General features: G+C 53.0%; 7 protein-coding genes across 7 annotated transcripts; 3 read left to right on the plus strand and 4 right to left on the minus strand.

Annotated features, from left to right (window-relative positions):
* Positions 1-1,812: 1,812 nt before the first annotated feature.
* Positions 1,813-3,978, plus strand: HMPREF1120_08966 (glycerol-3-phosphate dehydrogenase; the record flags this gene model as incomplete). Its single annotated transcript, XM_009163239.1, has 2 exons — positions 1,813-3,061; positions 3,134-3,978. 2 exons carry the CDS (start codon positions 1,813-1,815, stop codon positions 3,976-3,978), a joined length of 2,094 nt encoding a protein of 697 aa, XP_009161487.1.
* Positions 3,979-4,471: 493 nt separating this feature from the next.
* On the minus strand, positions 4,472-7,838 carry HMPREF1120_08967 (uncharacterized protein). The gene is made up of 3 exons (XM_009163240.1): positions 7,123-7,838; positions 5,216-7,060; positions 4,472-5,103 (listed from the first exon to the last, which is right to left on the minus strand). Exons 1-3 carry the CDS (start codon positions 7,278-7,280, stop codon positions 4,668-4,670), a joined length of 2,439 nt encoding a protein of 812 aa, XP_009161488.1. The 5' UTR covers positions 7,281-7,838; the 3' UTR covers positions 4,472-4,667.
* Positions 7,839-7,992: 154 nt separating this feature from the next.
* Positions 7,993-9,948, minus strand: HMPREF1120_08968 (HAT1-interacting factor 1). Its single transcript, XM_009163241.1, has one exon. It carries the CDS (start codon positions 9,801-9,803, stop codon positions 8,259-8,261), a length of 1,545 nt encoding a protein of 514 aa, XP_009161489.1. The 5' UTR covers positions 9,804-9,948; the 3' UTR covers positions 7,993-8,258.
* A 186-nt stretch (positions 9,949-10,134) lies between these two features.
* HMPREF1120_08969 (DNA polymerase epsilon subunit 2) lies at positions 10,135-12,735 on the plus strand (the record flags this gene model as incomplete). Its single annotated transcript, XM_009163242.1, has 1 exon — positions 10,135-12,735. The coding sequence occupies one exon, from the start codon at positions 10,135-10,137 to the stop codon at positions 12,733-12,735; it is 2,601 nt and encodes an 866-aa protein (XP_009161490.1).
* A 127-nt stretch (positions 12,736-12,862) lies between these two features.
* On the minus strand, positions 12,863-16,411 carry HMPREF1120_08970 (uncharacterized protein). Its single transcript, XM_009163243.1, has 3 exons — positions 15,936-16,411; positions 13,710-15,890; positions 12,863-13,622 (listed from the first exon to the last, which is right to left on the minus strand). The coding sequence occupies exons 1-3, from the start codon at positions 16,263-16,265 to the stop codon at positions 13,287-13,289; spliced, it is 2,847 nt and encodes a 948-aa protein (XP_009161491.1). The 5' UTR covers positions 16,266-16,411; the 3' UTR covers positions 12,863-13,286.
* On the plus strand, positions 16,317-17,176 carry HMPREF1120_08971 (uncharacterized protein; the record flags this gene model as incomplete). Its single annotated transcript, XM_009163244.1, has 4 exons — positions 16,317-16,340; positions 16,598-16,707; positions 16,762-16,806; positions 16,855-17,176. The coding sequence occupies 4 exons, from the start codon at positions 16,317-16,319 to the stop codon at positions 17,174-17,176; spliced, it is 501 nt and encodes a 166-aa protein (XP_009161492.1).
* On the minus strand, positions 17,007-18,491 carry HMPREF1120_08972 (glutamine amidotransferase). The gene is made up of 2 exons (XM_009163245.1): positions 17,902-18,491; positions 17,007-17,846 (listed from the first exon to the last, which is right to left on the minus strand). The coding sequence occupies exons 1-2, from the start codon at positions 18,147-18,149 to the stop codon at positions 17,282-17,284; spliced, it is 813 nt and encodes a 270-aa protein (XP_009161493.1). The 5' UTR covers positions 18,150-18,491; the 3' UTR covers positions 17,007-17,281.
* Positions 18,492-18,691: the final 200 nt, after the last annotated feature.

Genomic DNA, 18,691 nt, shown 5'->3' on the forward strand with positions numbered 1-18,691 from the left:
TGTCTCTGACTCTGTCACTGGCTCAGTCGCCTAGTAGGAGGTCAGTGCAAGGAGCCAGATGGCCTCTGATGAAGGGAAGGACACAGAACACCGCTAAGCCTATTCAAGCAGGTGAGCCAAGAGGCAGTCCCGGCCCTGACAAGTACCTACCTAGGTAGGTATGTGCTGCTGCAATTGCAAGATTGGCTGGGCCATCACAAGAAGGCAAGCACACCGGCCCCGCCTTAGCGTCTGTGGCTCTAATTGACACAGGGACCGGTCCTGCACCTGCTGTGCACTGGCAAAGAGCTGGACATTCTTGTTCTCCCTTAAATGGCAGGTATCGCAGTTTCTTCCTGTGCACTGGCAGACGGTTGGTGCTGACGATCCTACGTACATCACTGATAACAAAGCCACGTGGAGCAACCACCATGCAAGGGTAGTCGATCGAGAATCGCAACTAGAGCCGTCCTCTGCTCTCTCATTGCCGTTGGCTCGTTGTCGAATAGGGACTAAGGTCCCTCTTGCTAGGGCCACCAAGACCCTCACAGATAACGATCTCAACAGAAGCTACCGAGCCAATACTGTCACTGGCAAAGAACAGGTCTATAAAGATGAGTGTGCCTGCCCTTTGCCATCAACATCTACCCAGCTTGCCTAAAACATCATACTACAGTAACACTACCCCATGGTGGTACATAAGCGAACACCTTCAAAGATATCGCCCAAGGCACAGTTGCAGCAGTACCTGCGTCTCTTGAATCATTGCCCCTCAGCTCAGGGTATTGCAACAGTCCGATTCAAGCATGGAATTTGCATAATCATAGGTAAGCCTGCCACAATGAAAACAATGTGCAGACCTCCAACGATGGGTTGAAACGACAAAATGCCTACACCCTAGTCTTGCACGACCACTACAACTACTGGGTATTCTTGACTCAGTGGCTACTACAGTACTTAACTATACATATGTGTCGGGCTGCGGTGAGGCTGGTTATACCTGCCGGTAAAATTGTGAAAATTACCACCGTCGTACTCACAATACCAGAATCTCACCACCAAGTGCCTGGACCGAGATCCATTACCAGTACAACGCTGATAGTCTTCTGTAACCTTGGGCTAGGAGCGGGCTGCCCGACGACGAGAAGCCAATAAAAATGGTTACCGCAGGGCAAGTCATCAAAAAAGAGTACAACAAGCTCCATTACGCGATATAAGCTTCCACATGACATCTGCACTTCGGTGTCGGCCATCCGGTGGAATCCGGTCCTGGAGCCTCGGTTTTGAAAGCCCGAGGCACAGGGCGCCGTCGCTTTTTAGAGCCGTTCGTTTGGCCGGGATCCATATCTCATCTCCAGCGCCATCAGGGCCCTTTCTCCGCAGCTCGGCAAGGAGCAACCACCGCAATCTGTAGCGCAGGTAGGGAAGTCTGGTCTTGCATCAGAGGCGTGAAAGTGTGCACCCAAAATTCAGGCGTGATCCCAGCAGAGATCTGGGGATACGCAGGTCGAGCCTCAGGAGACCCAGCTGATCCGATGCTGGCCCAGGAGCTCGGTCCTCTACATGTCCCGACCAATCTCTGTCAATCAGCAATAATGGCAAATCCCTCTCTGGGTCACGTTGTCTTGAAGCTTTCGTCTCCTCATGCTCCGAGAGCTCACTGTCACCGCAGTCGAGTGTCCGGGATAAATGAAGCTGCAGTTCCACCTTGACTTTGTTAACATCCCCAAGCATTGCAGTTCTTTACTTGAAAATACTTTCCACGGCCTTCAAGGCCACTGAGTTAATTCAATCGTCAGTACAGTGCCGCTCTCCTCCTCGTTCTCCTCCATTATGGCTTCACGATTTGCTTCTCGACGGCTATTGAAGCCATTGGCATATGGCGCTGGTGCTGCCGTGGCTGGTACCACGGTTATGTACTTGGTCTACCGCCCTCGAAACGTCCCAGGTGCAGAGACACTTGCCCCCAAACCACCGAAACGAGACGCCAACGGTGACATCATTCCTCCCAAATTCCCCTACATCAAGTCCAGAGCCGAACAGATTGCCGACCTCAAAAAGTCTTCGTCTGCTCCGTCCTCCGAGATCTATGACCTCCTCGTTATCGGAGGCGGTGCTACCGGCACGGGTATTGCCCTCGACGCCGCTACGAGGGGCTTGAAAGTGGCCATTGTGGAAAGGGACGACTTCAGCAGTGGGACCAGCAGCAAGTCCACGAAGCTCGTTCACGGTGGTGTGCGGTATCTTGAAAAGGCGGTTTGGAATTTGGACTACAACCAATACCAATTGGTGAAGGAGGCTCTAAGAGAGCGGAAGAGCTTTCTGTACACAGCACCTCATCTATCGTCATGGCTTCCTATTATGCTTCCAGTGGAGAAATGGTGGCAGTTGCCCTACTTCTGGGCGGGAACCAAATTCTATGACTTGCTTGCGGGTTCAGAAGGGATTGAGAGCTCCTATTTCCTCCCAAGAAGTAAGGCTCTTGACGCCTTCCCCATGCTGAAGAAGGAGAACTTGGTTGGTGCCTTGGTGTACTACGACGGCCAGCATAACGATTCACGCATGAACGTCTCGTTGGCTATGACGGCCACCCTGTATGGCGCTACCACTGTGAACCATCTCGAAGTCACTGGCCTGGAAAAAGATGCAAGTGGGAGACTGACTGGGGCTCGTGTGCGGGATCTTATTTCCGAAAAGGATGGTCAGCCTACCGAGGACTTTGTGGTAAAAGCCCGGGGTATCGTTAACGCGACCGGTCCTTTCTGTGATGCTATTCAACGTATGGATGAGCCTGCCACCAAGGAAATTGTCGCGCCCAGTCTGGGTGTCCATGTCGTCCTTCCCGGTTATCTGAGTCCACAAAACATGGGCTTGATTGATCCCTCCACCTCGGATGGTCGAGTCATCTTTTTCCTCCCATGGCAAGGCAACACCATCGCTGGCACAACTGACTCGCCGTGCGCAATTGAGGCCAACCCAGTGGCAGGCGAGAAAGACATCGAATGGATTCTGGACGAGATTCGCACATATCTGACCCCAGACATTACCGTCCGGCGGTCTGATATTCTTGCGGCATGGTCAGGTACGTCTACTTTCTGAACTTGGTTTTTCTAGATTTAACAACCAACCAACTAACGGGGATCTATGTGTGCAGGTATCCGACCCCTTGTGCGTGACCCCAAATCCAAGAACACGGAATCCCTCGTCCGCAGCCATCTGGTCACGGTATCTGACTCTGGTCTGCTGACTTGCGCCGGTGGTAAATGGACCACGTACCGACAGATGGCCGAGGACGCGGTGGACAAAGCAATCGAGGTCTTCAAGCTCCAACCCAAACCAGTTAAATATGTTCCGGACATCAGTGGTGTTAACGGAATTGACCCGACGGTGAACCTGCTGGACGGCAGCTGCCAGACTCACCATGTCCGTCTGATTGGCGCTCACGGCTATTCGACCACTCTTTTCATCAACCTGATCCAGCACTTTGGTCTGGACGTCGATGTCGCGAAGCACTTGGCCACTGACTACGGTGACCGCGCATGGGACGTTGCAGCGCTGGCCTCCGAGACCGACAACACCGAGCACTACCCGCTGCGCGGACAACGTCTGTCGTCTCTTTACCCCTTCATCGATGGTGAAGTTCGCTATGCAGTCCGCAGCGAGTACGCCCAAACCGCCGTGGACGTGCTCGGCCGTCGCACCCGGTTGAGCTTTTTGGATGCTCGAGCCGCGCTGCACGCCTTGCCCAAGGTCATCGATATTATGGCCGACGAGTTGAAGTGGAGTGCTAAGAGGAAGGATGTCGAGTGGAAAAACTCTGTCAATTATCTGCTGAGCATGGGTCTGCCCGCCGACCTGCTTAACATCACCCGTGCCGAGGTCGAGAAGGGCTTGACCGACTCAAACAATCTGGCTCCGACTCAAGGTTCGTCCAAGACTGTCGAGCCTCTCAGAGCCTCGTCTGAGCCGACCGGCGAAGCGTCTGCGCCGTTGCCTTGAAAACGTCTACTCTAGTTTTATGGCAGACCAGTTTGATGTATTGTGTCTTTGGTGTGTTCTGAGTCTCGAAAGTCGCATTCTTCAGCATCTGCGCGTCAAAAAGGGGGAAGGGTTGACAATGGCATTGGATTGGTTTTCATACCCCTGTCCTTCATGGAGCATGGCGTTCAGGAGGGCCTTCGGTTATTGTTGTACTTGTGACAGCACAGCATTATATACATGGCTTAACGATATAGCTCAGAGAATCTTCTCCCAACTGCGGATGGGTAGGGTAGTCTGAATGAAAGAAACTTTCACCTGCAAAGAGCGTCACAATCTCATTGTTTGTGAATGGTTAGAAGGGGGTTCAAGCCTCGAGAATTGAAGAAAGAGCAGAAATACACAACCTTGTATGCCTCTAGACTGCGCGAAGGGAATGAAACGCTCCCTAGCAGAGAGCGACATCCCATATCACTGTTACTGGGACGGCCAGGGGGTGTTTGAAACCTCGAGAGTGGAAGAAAAATGAAGCTGGTAGCATATGAAGCAAAACCAGATTCACAATGTTGTTTTGATTTCCATTTTCGTTCCGAAGCTATAGATGATATACAACGTTGTACACCGTGATGGTACGTCATGAACATCATACACTGGTACTAATGTGTAAATATGCAGAGTCGTAGAAAGTAATGCAAGGGAACGGCACTGCACTACTCATACGGCGGCTTGAAGATCAGCCAATCCGACTCGGGATTCGCCACGACGAACGCCGGCGTGGCTCGATACGACGGAGTCTGCGACGACGGCTGCGCAGGCCCATGGGGTTGGGGGTGGCTTTGCCCCGAGGCAGTGGTCTGGGAGGGTGTCTGGGTCGGAGTCGGCGTTCCAGGGCCAGGACCAGTTCCGTTCCCGTTGCCGTTACCGTTACCATTCTGGTGTGGCAAACCTACTACGGGACCCATGGCGATAGAGGGATTGGTTGAAGGATCGAAGCCGAGGCCGGCGATGGCGTCAACACGTGGGTAGTTGAAGAAGTCGAAGACTTCGAGATACTCAAGCTCGCTCTGCGAGACGTTATGTGTAGCAGGCGGGTCGAGGACGGAGCGAGGACGTTGGGACGTCAGAAGATTGAGGTCGTAGGCACACCTGTTTCGCACAAAAGCGGAGGAAAGTCGGTCAGTCCACATGTTCAATTCCTTGCCGGCGCAAAGGATTGTACGATGAGGGACGAAACCAAGAGGCTAGATACAAAACATACCTTCTCATAGCAGTAAATGTCCGTCCAGACCCGGCCTTGCCCTCGTGCACAACGTCGTTCAATATCCGGGCATAGTCACGCGCAACCTGCCAATGCTGGCCCATCTGCTCCAAGGTGGATATGAAGAAGCCGATTTTGGGATCCACGTCGCATTCCATCGTCGCGGCGTGCACAAGAAGCAGTCTCGCAGAGACCCAAAGGGAAAACGCGAAAGGGTGGCCGAGGAGAGCGAGCATGCCTGTATTTAGGACGTCCTGGGCAATCTCGCGGAGACTCTCGACGGCACCGAGACACCTCTGGATGGCATGATATGACGGCGTAAAGACCGGCGACTTGATTGTGGGATAGGCGGCGGACGAATGAAGGCGAATGACGGACGTGACAAAGGCGGCATGGAGCATGATCCAATTGGAAATCCGACTGCCAGGGTCGGAATGGCACAATTGGGAAATTTTGCCGTATTCTCCGGGGAGATTGTGTAACCAGCTGTTGAGCTCACCGTCGAGCTCTCGGTAGGTTTCACGCCACCTTTGAATGTCCGGGAGGCGGGTAATATCAAGAGGCTGGTGGAGAAACCGATGGATGCGGCTTAAAATTCCTAGAACCTCGCAGTGGTAAGAAAAGCTCCCCAAATTCTCGGGCCTATTCACAATCGTTTCCGACGGCGAACCGCGGCGGTACCATCTGGTCTCCACGGGTTCATTTCGTGACAACAAATCGTATCGACATGGTAAGCATCGGTCCATCTCTCTCTCGTCCAGCATGAAGGCATCCGCCGTTGCCACCGTGGCATATCTGTCTAGCACAAATGTCATCCAGCATAACCGACGTCGTTCCTCGTTCTCGATCCAGTTCTTTGGCTGCGCAGCTTGAAGCAGGGTCGATGATGGACATGCCGAGGACTCAAGATATGCGCCTCTTTCCACATCCAGTCCGAGCTCGACGATGTTGCGCGCCGTGAGGGCCAGCAGGTTCCAGCCCTGTTGACCGTTCGATGTCCCAAGAACATCGACAGCAAGGATGACCAAAGCTTGCAGCGCTCTGACAGAAGGATGATCGAGCGCATATAGCATGATCTTCTGGCGCGATATCTCATGAAACTGACTCCTGGACTCTGGCGTCAGCCGTGGGTCTTTGGAGAAGCGGAGTGCTGTTGCCACGATAGCGTGCAAAAGTATGCGATCGGGTTCCTCCATGGACTGAGAACCAAACAAGGCATCGAAAGTGGCTTTGCGATCGAGAATAGGCGACCAGGGGTTGACATGTTTAAAGAACAAATCGACGAGGGTGTATAGAAGGTCATAAGGCGGAAGTTCCGAATCCGGCATTAATGAGGGCGCCGGGGTGGAGGCTGGGTACCAGGCAGTTGAAGTGGCTCTGTCGCTCTGGGACATCACGTCATGGTTCGTGGTATCCACGACTGAACGTATAGACATAGCATCCTGGGGCCGAGAGTACTGCATGCGTTCGTAAGCATTGGCTGTACCCCATCTCGGGTCTGAGCCAGGAGTATCTTGAGACATGATGCTGGCAGTTGACGGCCGGGGATCGTTCTGGGCATACGTGGGAAATTGTGGCGGTTGCGAGGTGCTCATTCGAACCGAACCAGGTCGATGGCGAGAATAATCGCCATGCTCAACGATATGCTCCTCTAGGCGACGACCCATCACCTGCAGCAGAGCCTCGAGCCGGTTGATTTTTTCTTCGAGTTCGCGGCCATAACCTACCCGGAGACCGGGCTTTTGCCTCTCCTTGTAGACGCATACTCTGTTGTTGCGCGCACACCAGCCACAGGCCGGTTCGACTCGATCGCATTTGACCTTTCTTGCCTTGCACAGCTCACAGCTAGAGGTGCACTCGATGGTTGGTTTCTTCCGTCCTGTCAATTGATTGCTTGCAGTACTTACGATATTTTCAGTGATCGCTTCCTCTTCTTGCTGGCATTGCCGGAATCCGGCCCATTGTTCGGGGTGTCATTTTCGGCATCGCTGCCTGAGACAGACGAATTCCTGTCCTCGGAGGCCTCCGTTGGAGAAGTCTGGACTGGATTAAACGTGGTGGTCATTTGACATGCAACAGGAGATCTCGACTGTAATATTCGTCACCAGCACGCCTGGGGTGGAGACTGACGCGCTGCAAGGTGACGATACGATAAGGAACACTTGAAGTGACAAGGAGAAGGTAGAGAAACACCGAAGAGACCGAGCTCGGGGATCTGGGGGTGGGAGCTCGAGAAAAGTGATCAGTCCGTACCCGGGTAGTAGTGCTAGCAATCAATTCATCCACAGTGCCACCTCGTTCGCTGGTCACGTCTTGATGGTGACTTTCCCCCCACAGCTGCCACCCACAATTTCCCCTCCAATATTCTGCCTTTCCGATGGTCCGGCCAAGGCGTGGCAGGTGGGCACGCAACGAAGCATGGTTTCGCCTATTTGTCTGTCCACGAGTGACATACAGATCCTGGAGTGACCGCGGCGGGAGATGGATCGAGGGCCATTCTGAGGACACGAACAGTACTACTATTCGCTTCCTCTTGACTCGGCTTGAAGCGGTTGTTGGTGGCCGTTTGAGCGACCAGAGTGTGGACCGGCGATTACTAAAAGTATGGAGAAGAGACAGAAAGACTGGAGCCGCAAATTGCACGGCACTTCAACTGCTGCGAACATGTCACATGAGGCGGTGGAACGGATTAATAATTTTCCGTCCCGTGATATCAGCCCGTCTGTGCCCGTGTTTTTAGTCTACCATGTTATTATTACTGTAGTTCTACGATGTATGGCACCACGTATTGTCCTTATATTCGATGTACAGATATCGCGATATGGAGATCATTGAGCAGAGGCTGTCTCAAAGTGGATTCAAACTCGCATTTTGAACGCAATTACGTGACTGCTGACAGCCTAGTCATCATGCTTATGCCCAGACATATCCGCCATCCAAGCGCCATCCAGCGCGAGACTCGTTCCGATCCAGCTGGCCATATGTACGCGTTCATGCAAAATCCAGTGCACCTGGCCCGGTTCCAGGCATAACGTGTCACCATTCAGCTTCCCGCCCCCTCAAGCTTGGCCTTCTTGCCGCTATCGCCGTCCTCAACCTCATCAACAAACCCAACTTTTCGCTTGTTGGCAGTGTTTGTTGAGCCGCAACCAGAGGCCTCGCCAACGGCAGACACCGCTGCTGGAGTAGACACAGCGGATCCCGAACCGCTCTGGCCTCCTTCAGCCTGTGCATTCTTGGGCTTCTTTCGCTTCACCAATCCAGTCAAATCATTGGCCTTCTCGGAGACCTGTTCCAGTTTCGCCTTTCTTTCCTCTTCAGACGCACCACTGCCCAAGATGTTGCCCAAGATACCAGAGATCTGCTCTTTCATCCCACTCTCCGTCTCAGCTTTGACGCTGACAGGAGGCTTACGGAGTTCCGAAAGCCGATCCTCCATGTCGCCCACCATACTCTGGACATCTTCAATGTGTGCCCTGACTTTATCCTTTTCAGCACCATCCTCCATTTTGTCCAAAGCTGCTGATTCTCTGTGAATGCGGAGTTCACAAACCTCGATTGCTTTTTCCTGCTGAGCGATTGCTTCGTTGCGGATATCCCAGTCGACCTGAAGTTCTTCAGTGGGGTTGCCATCCGCGTCACGCTGCTGTGTCTGCGCGGCAAACTCTAGTGCTAGACTGAGCTTGTAGTGGCATTCGGCGAGTATAGACGAATAAGGAGGCTCGAGTTCTTCGCGGAGGGCGAGACAAGCCTTGAGATCGTTGACTGCGGCAGAGTATTTCTCTCCCTCCAGCGAAACTTCTGATTGAAGGTCGTAAATGTCAGCAACTCGTGCTTTGAGGGCCTTGACTTCAGGTGTCAAATCGATCGAAGGAACGTATTTTCCCTTGGCCGACTCCTCTAGGACGGATTCTTGGGTCTGATCCAGTTTTTTGAGGTAGAGGACACGCGCAAGATCCAGGAGTTCGTATGCATTTGCAAAATCGTCGTCTTCCTCTCCCGCAGCCTCCTCATCTTGTTCTTCCTCCTCGTCATCATCGGAGTCGTCCCAGTTTTCGTCATCACCAGAGATTTGGAACAAAGGCTTGTCGGATGGTTTTTCCTCAGGCTTCACATCTTCCTCTCGTACAACATCACCGAGGTTGGGTAATGGCCCCTCAGCCAGTGGCTCAAGCGTCTTCGAACTCTCACCCGCAGCCACCTCGTCCGTGATTTGTCCAGCTCTTCTAGCACCATTTGCGTTGCGCTTCTTGGAGGTCTTCTTTTCCTTACTGCGGGATAATTGAGCAGATGTCGCGGTGCCACCCAAGACGGAGCTGGTCTGTTGCGCAAGGAAGAACAGGCATTTTCCGTAAGAGTAGTAAAGATCTGCGTTCTCGAGCGCCATTTCTCCGTTGAGTTCTGCCTGTATCTCTGACGCTTGCGAGTAGAGCTCCGCGGCTTCCGAGTAATGCTTGACAGCGTATTCGGCCGTGGCTTTGGCAACGAGTTCGGCCAGCCGCTCCTGGGTCGCTGGCTTTGATTGCTCGTCAGCTTGCACCGCGGCGGGAGACGCCTCGGGCTCTTGGGTTGCCTCGGTAGTAGACATTTTGGCGAACGTGACGCGTGATCTGGTGATGATAGCAAGACGCCGTACGGAGAAAACACAGGTAGCGGCACAAGGTTCTCGCAATGCGACAATAGAGTAGGAGTGGAAGAAGACTCAAAGTCGCGAATGCGCAGAAACACGGAAGCCATACGATTGAAGCGCATGGCATGACATAACCTTTCACCACTCACGACGCGAGTTTTCAGACGCGTCTCCACGCGTTGAGTGTTTTACTAGCCAGAGACCACAAACAACCACATTGGCAGCAATACTTCAGTGTATTTAGGCATCTATCTGAACTCTGCGACCAGTTCGCAGGCATCCTACCATGATGGAGGACCCAATGTCAACTCCCCGGATGCAACCTCCCCCTTTCAATGGCAAATCTGCGATTTCCAAGGAGCAGCTCCTTTCATCCTCGCCAGGATTTGGCACCCCAGCATACCCCATCGTCAGTCGGCCACCAGAGCTCAAGCAACCACTGAGCGGGAATTCGAGTACGACAGTAGACAATGTGCCCACGGTACTCCCCATCCTGCTCCCGCCGCAAGCGCTTCGTCGGATAGCCTTCAAAGTATTGAACAAGACGCATGATCTGGACCTTCGAACCTCGGGCCTCAATCTTCTGGCAACATTTATCGGCAAATACTGTGGGAGTGGATGGCGCAGCGAGAGCCTGGCAGAAAGAGTGCTCGACGAGGTCGGGAAGCTATGGAAGAGAAATGGAGGTGGTCATTTTGTGGAAGATGGGCCGGACAAAAAGTTGGCCAACATCCTCAAGTTACTCGAGCCATGCATGTCTGGCGGACGGATAGACCCAGCAAAACTGTCTAGAGCGAACAGCGCCACGAATACCCCTGATATCTCACGGACAACTTCATTCAAAGACCGGCCCGGCGCAAGCAGAGATGACAGCCAGACGAGTCTGGGTGTTTCGGGACTGCAAATTGGGCGAAATGGAGACCAAGACGAGGATGAACACGAAGCAGAGACGCAAGCCGACCCCCGGTCATACTTGAAAGTGATATCAGCGTTTGAACAGCCTCGAATGCTGTACTCGACCTCCAAGAAGTGCTTCGAGCCCATGGCTGGCCCGCCCAGCCTTCTTCCGCCTATACAACATAAAATATCCATGTTTCGGAACCGATATCATGTGGTCCATCAGCGACTGCTAAGGAACGAGTCCTTCCAAGCACCAACATTTTCTACGATTACACGACCACCGAGCCTCATGCATTCGGGAAGCAGCGTGGCGACACTCCAGCAAGCGTACAAACTTACGCCTATTTCGAACCTGCTGGGCAGGTCCGGAACATCACATTTACTCCTGGGCATGCTCGTACATTCTGCCGCTGGCGACCTAGCGCTATCAGATCTCTCCGGTAGTGTTGTCCTTGACATGTCCATTGCCCGACCGATTCCAGAAAACGGGGCATGGTTCTGTCCCGGGATGATAGTACTGGTTGAGGGAACGTACGAAGAGGACGGGTCGCACAATTCCTCGCTAGGCTCGGCAACAGGTGTGGGGGGCCAGATCAAGGGCCACTTCATTGCCGATACGATGGCAGGGCCGCCAGCCGAGCGACGAGCAATGACCATAGGCTCTGCCTCGGAACAGAACGACAGCCATACGAACGTGGGTGCCGGGTATGGATGGATCGACTTTCTGGGTGTAGGGAGTGAGAAGGGCATCGGGTCACAGATGAGGAAGATTCAGAAAAGGATATTTGGTTCTCCCGCACCTTCCGCTTCTGGGTCAGAAACCAGCTTCCAGGATACCGGTGGCACTGATCAAGAGCAACAAGAGCAACAGCCGTCACGGACAAAGATCGCCATCCTGGGTGAATGTAACCTAGACAGTCCGCGCACGCTTGAAGCCATCCGCGCCATTCTGTCCTCCTACACCTCGGCCAGCAGTGACATTGTGGACCTACCTCTGTCGATCGTACTGATGGGCAACTTCGTGTCGGCAGCCAGCATGGCCGGCTCCACGAAGGGCGGCGGCAGCGTCGAATACAAAGAACACTTTGATGCCCTGGCGTCGATGCTTGCCGAGTTTCCCACTCTTTTATCGACCACCACCCTCATATTCGTCCCAGGCGACAACGACCCATGGGCCAGTTCCTTCTCCGCGGGCGCCGCATGCCCTCTTCCACGGCAGGGTATCCCCGAGGTTTTCACGTCGAGGGTCCGACGAGCCATTGCCACGGCCAACGCCGAGCACCACGGCAAGAAGGATAAGAAGGACTCATCGCCTCCCGGCGAGGCGGTATGGACGTCCAACCCTGCGCGAATCAGCTTGTTTGGGCCGTTGGAGGAAATCGTTTTGTTTCGGGATGACATCACCAGCCGATTTCGAAGGAACGCCGTCAGCTTCTCTAAACTGGACGAAGATGAAGATGAAGACGACGTCATGATGACAGTAACGGAAGAACAGGACAACATGACCCAAACGGACAGTAATGGCGCGGAGAGCCAGGAAGATACAGCAGCGCCTGGAGACAACGACAACGCAAACAATTTTCCCGATTCAGCTGTCCACGAGGCCACGTCCCATATCCCTTCGACAAGATCGAACAGCAGCAGCAACAATAACAACAGTTACACTTTACACGCCGCGCGCAAATTGATCAAAACCGTTCTGGATCAGTCGCATCTTGCACCGTTCCCGCCCTCAATCCGCCCTGTGTTCTGGGACCATGCCACTTCATCGCTCTCGCTGTACCCTTTACCGACGGCTTTGGTGTTGGCCGATGCCGAAACACCAGGGTTTGCAATCACCTATGAGGGTTGTCATGTCATGAACCCTGGGAGGGTGGTGGATGAACTGGCGTTGAGCAGGGCCACTACAGCCAGGGGAGCCGGCGTCGCGCGGTGGGTGGAATATGATGTTCAGACTGCTAGAGGAGAGATGAGGGATGTAAGGTTTTAAACTCGTAGAACTACGGAAATGATTTTGGTGGCTCCAGCTCCCTTTTCGCATAGATTCCCGAACTGAACCCTACGAGGGCGTACAGCAAGGTACTTCCAGTCATGCGTGTACACGATGGGACACAGGCGGGGAGAGTGTGTCATTATAGCATAGCATAGCACGGAGGGCTCTTGGGCGTGGCGTACGGGAGTCAGAAAAGGCTACAATAAAGAGGCCCGCCGTGATCCAAAAACCAAAGCGGCGAAAAGTTCACGGTGGCGGTAGCAACCACATTGTTCAAAGATACTGGACGCCGGGCCTCAAAAGCGTACTCTCACATGCGTCGACTCTCGTATTGGACGGAATAGCAGGGGAAGAAAATAAGGAGCTAAATAAGGCCAACGACCGAATCTGCCAGCACGCTCTGTTTGTGTCAGTTGCCTCCAGAGCATGCATGCGTCTTCAAGCCAGTGACAGATCCAGATGGTTGCGCTCAATCCACTTCCGCTTCAGCCCATCGTTACTATCAGCAAGGGAGGTTTGCATTCGAAGGCGACGGCCAACAAGTACATCTAATACTCGGCCTTGAGACGCTGCAGGCGTTCCATGACGCCTTCGATGATGGCGCCCTCGCGCTCCACCATTTTCATAACTTCGGCGATTCGTTCTTTTTGCAGCCTGCTGGAGACCCCAAATGGTTGTGTAAGAGCAGAGGATGAGCTAGTCGAGAGGACAGATCTTGACCCAGCCATGGACATCGCGGATGCCGACAGAGAAGAGGTCATGGCCGAGTCGCCTCTGTCGGGAGCAGCGCCCAGGGATTGTTGTTGCTGCTGCTGTTGTGATCCCTGTTGTTGCTTCTCGAGCTGCTTGCTCTCTTCTAGCAGTTCTTGGGAGAGGTGTTTGACCTTTTGACACAGAAGGATTAGCTGGTGCTTCAATGCAATGGCATCGCTGAAACGCTCTTGACTGCCGAATAGTGAACCTTGACATACCGTTTCAAATCTTTTGTGCAACCGAGAATTGACGTCGTCTGTGGCGGATTTGGCGTCTTTATCATCAACGTCGACCCCAACATTCTTTGCCAGAGAACTGATTTCCTCCATCCATGCTTTCTCTTTCGGCGTCAGATCTCTGTGGGTAGATCCCAAACGTCCCACTTTTCTTCTCAACGCCTCATACCGTGCCATCAGGTTGGCCTGCCTCTCCTTGGCCTGCTGCAGTCTGGCGTCTGGTGTCTTTGCTTCCTTGGGTTGTCCGTCCTGGTCTTCTTCGTCGCCTTCTGCGGTCGGTCGGAGAGTCTGCAGGCGTTGTGCCAGTTCGCTCATTTGTCGAACTTGGTCGCCGAGTTCCTCTCTGAGCCGGTCGCAGCGGCGGAACAATTCTGCTGCTGCCTTCTCCAACTCCGCGGATTGTGCACCGATGGTCCGATGGGCATAGGTCATGATCTCCAACATTGCTGGACTCAGACGCATTGGCCTCTCGAGCATGGCTCTCTTCAGATTAGGTGGGAGCCTTTGACGTATCTGCTCCAAAGGTTGGAGGTGGTTCGCATAGAATATCTTTGCTGGGACATAGGGAGACCTGGTGGGCAAAGTTTCCAGGTCGTCATGATCCTCTCCTCCGTTTGTTCTTGCCACTTGGGAGTTCAGACGACTCGGAGAGGTGGCGGTGAGTTCAGGGGACGATGGTTCGATGAAAGAAGACCGGAGATGCACCTGGTCGAAGAAGACTGCATACGCCGTGGAAGGAGTCGGCGCTATGAGAAAATAACCTAGCGACACTTCGTTTATGACAGTAGGTGCAGAAAGTACTTCGCTTGTCTCCGGGAGGTCGATGATCTTGTTCACGACACACACCTGATCTTGACAACTAGTCTCCAGACGTGTCCTAAGACGAGCGTCCACAGGCTCCGTTCCTGTGAGTTCGGCGGCTAATCGGGTTACCCATTCATTTAGCGATATAGAGTAGATCTGCCTGGAGGTAGTCAAGAAAGCGGTATGGTCGTGGACCAGATCAACCGCGAACATTGGCCAATTTGATGCCGGGTCCATGTTGGAATCATCAAAGGCGAAAGTGTCAATCAGTGTCAGTTCTTTCGCATCAGAAGACGGCAAACTGAAAGCGCTTCTGCCTCTTCTAGGAAGCCACTGACCAGAAACTCCGTCAAGATCGATTGCAACCCACATCTCATCTTGAGGAGTTGCCACACACAGCGTTGTGAAAGGAACGGCTGAGTATGCGCCCAGGTCGAAATCTTCATACTCGTCTTCTCCGAGTAGCTCATCTCCGTCTAGTCTTGCTGGGAAAACAAGGATATCCGAGATCTCAATGTCCTGTTCATCATCCTCAGGCTGGATGGCAAAGGGACCCTGAAGTCGTGGAATAGCACTTGGATTTTGTGGCCTCAGCCGGACCTCAAACTCTCCAAGACTTTCCGTCGAATCCATAAGAAGCGGTTCTTCATTGTCGATCTCCTGTACCCACTCATATTGCTGATCGACTGCTCGACGCTCGTCCATATCTGCTTCTTCGCCCGCGATTGACGCCATACGGGATACTACAGTCGTAGATAAGGACGGAATAGTTGTTGATGTGGGTTTCCATTTGGATGGCAACAATGGGCATAGAGCGTATATGTCGCCATTTCTCATTGCTACCCATAGGGTCATGCTCGCCCACGCATCTTCGTCGTCGCGACCACGACCGCCAAAGCAAGCAGCGGAAACCTCCATGTCGACCTCATCCACCGAAAACCCACGAGCTTTCCCAAAGCCCGACGGCTCAAAGTCCTGGTCGCATGATACACCGTCCGCCAGCTTGCGTAGATCAATGGCAAGAGATGGCCGTTCGAACGACCATTTGTTGGCCCGGTCCAATTCCCAGACACGCACAGCGGCTTCTGCAGTGACTGTTACGATTGAGTCGGTCGAAATGCCAGCAGCCGCCAATGGGTGCCACAGCACGGCAGACAACGGCGATTCTGGGATGACATGAATAGTCGGTCCAAGCTGGTATGTCTTGAGTTTCAGAGGTGTGCGATCGTGTTCTCTCAGCCTTGACGAAGGGGGTAGGACTGCGATGTGGACAGTATGTTCGGTTGAAATGGCTAGGAACACGCCTGAAGGGGATACGGCGATTTGGCGGATTTGATAGTAGATGGAAACATCAAGAGTCTGCTCCTGTCAGAAATGTACGCAGTCGCGCTTTATATTGCATACCCTGTAGATGCTTTCTTCCGTGGTTTCAGTCCCTCCAATTCTTGAACGACCAAAGCGATTGCTTCCCGACTGAGCATTTTCTTCCCACTCATCCCGGACGGTCGCCAGATCTGCCCATCGGATTTTATTGCCCACAACGGTAAATAGTTCTGTTCCCCGGCTTGCTACAAGCCTCCTGCGGCCTTGATAGTGGGTTGAGGACGGGGAACTTAGATACGACGAACGTTTTGAGGGAGACGCGGGCGATTGAGGAGCAGGATCCGAGAATATTTTGGCGCCGGGCGACGGACGAGAGAGCCAGGGAGGAGTATGACCGATGACTTTGGGCATCTTGGAAAAACCCTAGCCTTCGTCTGTAGGGGGAGAGTGAGGGACAGCTAAATGAAGAAGGTGGGTTGGACCAAGGTGTGTACATGTAGTTGTTAGGTCGTAAGTTGAAGTTGTTGGAGACAACTTCAACCCGCGTTCGCAAAGACGCGCCGCAACGCAAACCACCGCATTTTCCTCCTTTCTCTCCATCAAACAGCCACTCCGCGGATATCAAACACAATGCAGGCCGCCTCTACTGTTGAACGCCTTGACAGGCCTAGCACTTACTACACTGCAAAGGCGAGTTTGCTGCAAACATGGTAACTGCGATGAGGCTAACGGGGTCATTGTAGAAGAAGCGCAAGTACGGACGGGACCAACCAGACGACCGAGATGGCGCTGGCAACAAAGCGGAAGAAGACGATGAATTGAAGGATGCGACCACACTATATGTGGGCAATTTGTACGTCCAAGAGTCCTGCCAGTGCGGCGTGTTCACCCGAGCTGATGTCAAAAGGTCATTCTACACAACAGAGGAGCAAATCCATGAGTTATTCTCAAAGTACGATAGCCCTAGCATGGATTCAGTGTCTTTATTAACAGACTTTAGGTGCGGTGAGATCAAGCGCCTCGTCATGGGCTTGGATCGGTTCCAAAAGACCCCGTGTGGATTCTGCTTTGTAGAATACTACACCCATCAGGATGCGCTTGATTGCATGAAGTATATTGGCGGAACGAAGCTTGACGAGCGTGTCATCAGAACGGATCTCGATGTCGGATTCCAAGAAGGAAGACAATACGGCCGCGGAAAATCTGGCGGACAGGTACGAGACGAGTACCGAGATGAATTCGACCCTGGACGAGGAGGCTATGGTCGGGCAATTGCTGCGGAGCGACTCAAGGAGGAAGAAGAATACGGAGCTGGACGATGAACGCTCAATTACATGCAATCGACGAAATATACGACCGGCTATGCATCAACCCCCATTCCATGCGACGCTGTGCCTCTTGGTTGTAATTCAGTGCCGAGCCTCAGCTTATTTTCCTAGGCTGTTCAGGACCTGCCTCAACCACCAAACATGTATCCGAATGTCTGAGGTCAACTCAGGGTGAAAGCTCGTTCCAAAGACGTTGCCCTGCCTGACTGCGATTATATCGCCAACCTCTTCTCCAGCATGAACATCAGCCCCCATAGCCTCGGCTTTCTTCAGTCGACCTGGCAGCGACCCCATTACGTCCACATGGGAACTCATGGCCGCTTTGGCATGATCATCTTTGGCCGCTTTCGCGGGCGCAACTACGGTTTCGGCGACTTGTTTCTCTCCGTCCTGGATGCCGTCGACATTGGGCAGGATCTTCTCAACCACTGGCGCGCGTATAAAGATACCGGGGAAGGGCTCTTGAGACATTGATCCTTCACTCTTCAAGAATGGGAGATCCAAGTCGGCCTGAAAACTTTCGATCTGCCTGCCAAAATGATTGCGATTGACACGCACATCCAGACCACCGATCAGTTCCTGTCCTCCTTGCTTGGTGGCATTTGCTGCTTCGGCAAGCAAGATCAAACCAGCGCAGGTCCCCCAGGTGGGCTTGCGAGAAACTCTAGTGACATGGTCAGTTTTACAGGGCGGACAACCATGACTGAGGCATAGCATACTTGACAAATTCTCGCAGAGGTTCCAGCAGGCCTGACTGAGCAGCGACAAAGGAGATAGTTGTACTCTCTCCGCCTGGAATAATCAAGGCATCGCACCGAGCCAATTGTTCTGCATTTCTGACTTCGATGAAATTAAAAGATTCTTTGACTCCCTCATGCTGCTGCAGGTAATCTGCGGCCCGCTTCAGTAGAATCAAATGCTCCAGGAATGCGCCTTGGAGCGCCAACACGCCAACTGTAACTGGCATTGAGGCGCCTATGAAGTGATTGAAGTCGATTTTAAATAGCGTGTCCGGCTGAGCAATATGTTTGTAAAATCAACCTCAGATTCTATTAGTTGTATTGTCCAAGTGTATTATACTTTCTCTTCTTTTCGCCTCCGAGTTCGCCAGATGAAGTTCGGCCACAAAAAATCGTTGAGACAACTGTCGTATGTAAGCAACGTCTGATTGGATGGTATGTTCATCCTCCGAAGCCGCTGCCACTGGCAAGTGCAATCATGATGCGCCCTGCCAATCAAGGCGGAAAATCTCGCTGCTCTGATATGATCAATTCATCATCATCGTTGACTATCGCTTATTATTCTCCAGGCTACACTGTCTGTCCAAGTAAATAACGCTGCAAGGCTTGCATTCACTCTCGTTAACAAATGAAGTTGCGCATGTCCGAAATGTATCTCCTCACTGGCAGCCTGAAGTCATGATGCATCAGCAGCCGCTCAGGCCAACCAGGCACACCCTCGCTCTCAGCCTCGTGGAACTCTACCAAAGCCTTCTTTTATCGAACCACC

This window comes from Exophiala dermatitidis, assembly GCF_000230625.1.
Source record: "Exophiala dermatitidis NIH/UT8656 unplaced genomic scaffold supercont1.8, whole genome shotgun sequence".
Classification (NCBI taxonomy): domain Eukaryota; kingdom Fungi; phylum Ascomycota; class Eurotiomycetes; order Chaetothyriales; family Herpotrichiellaceae; genus Exophiala; species Exophiala dermatitidis.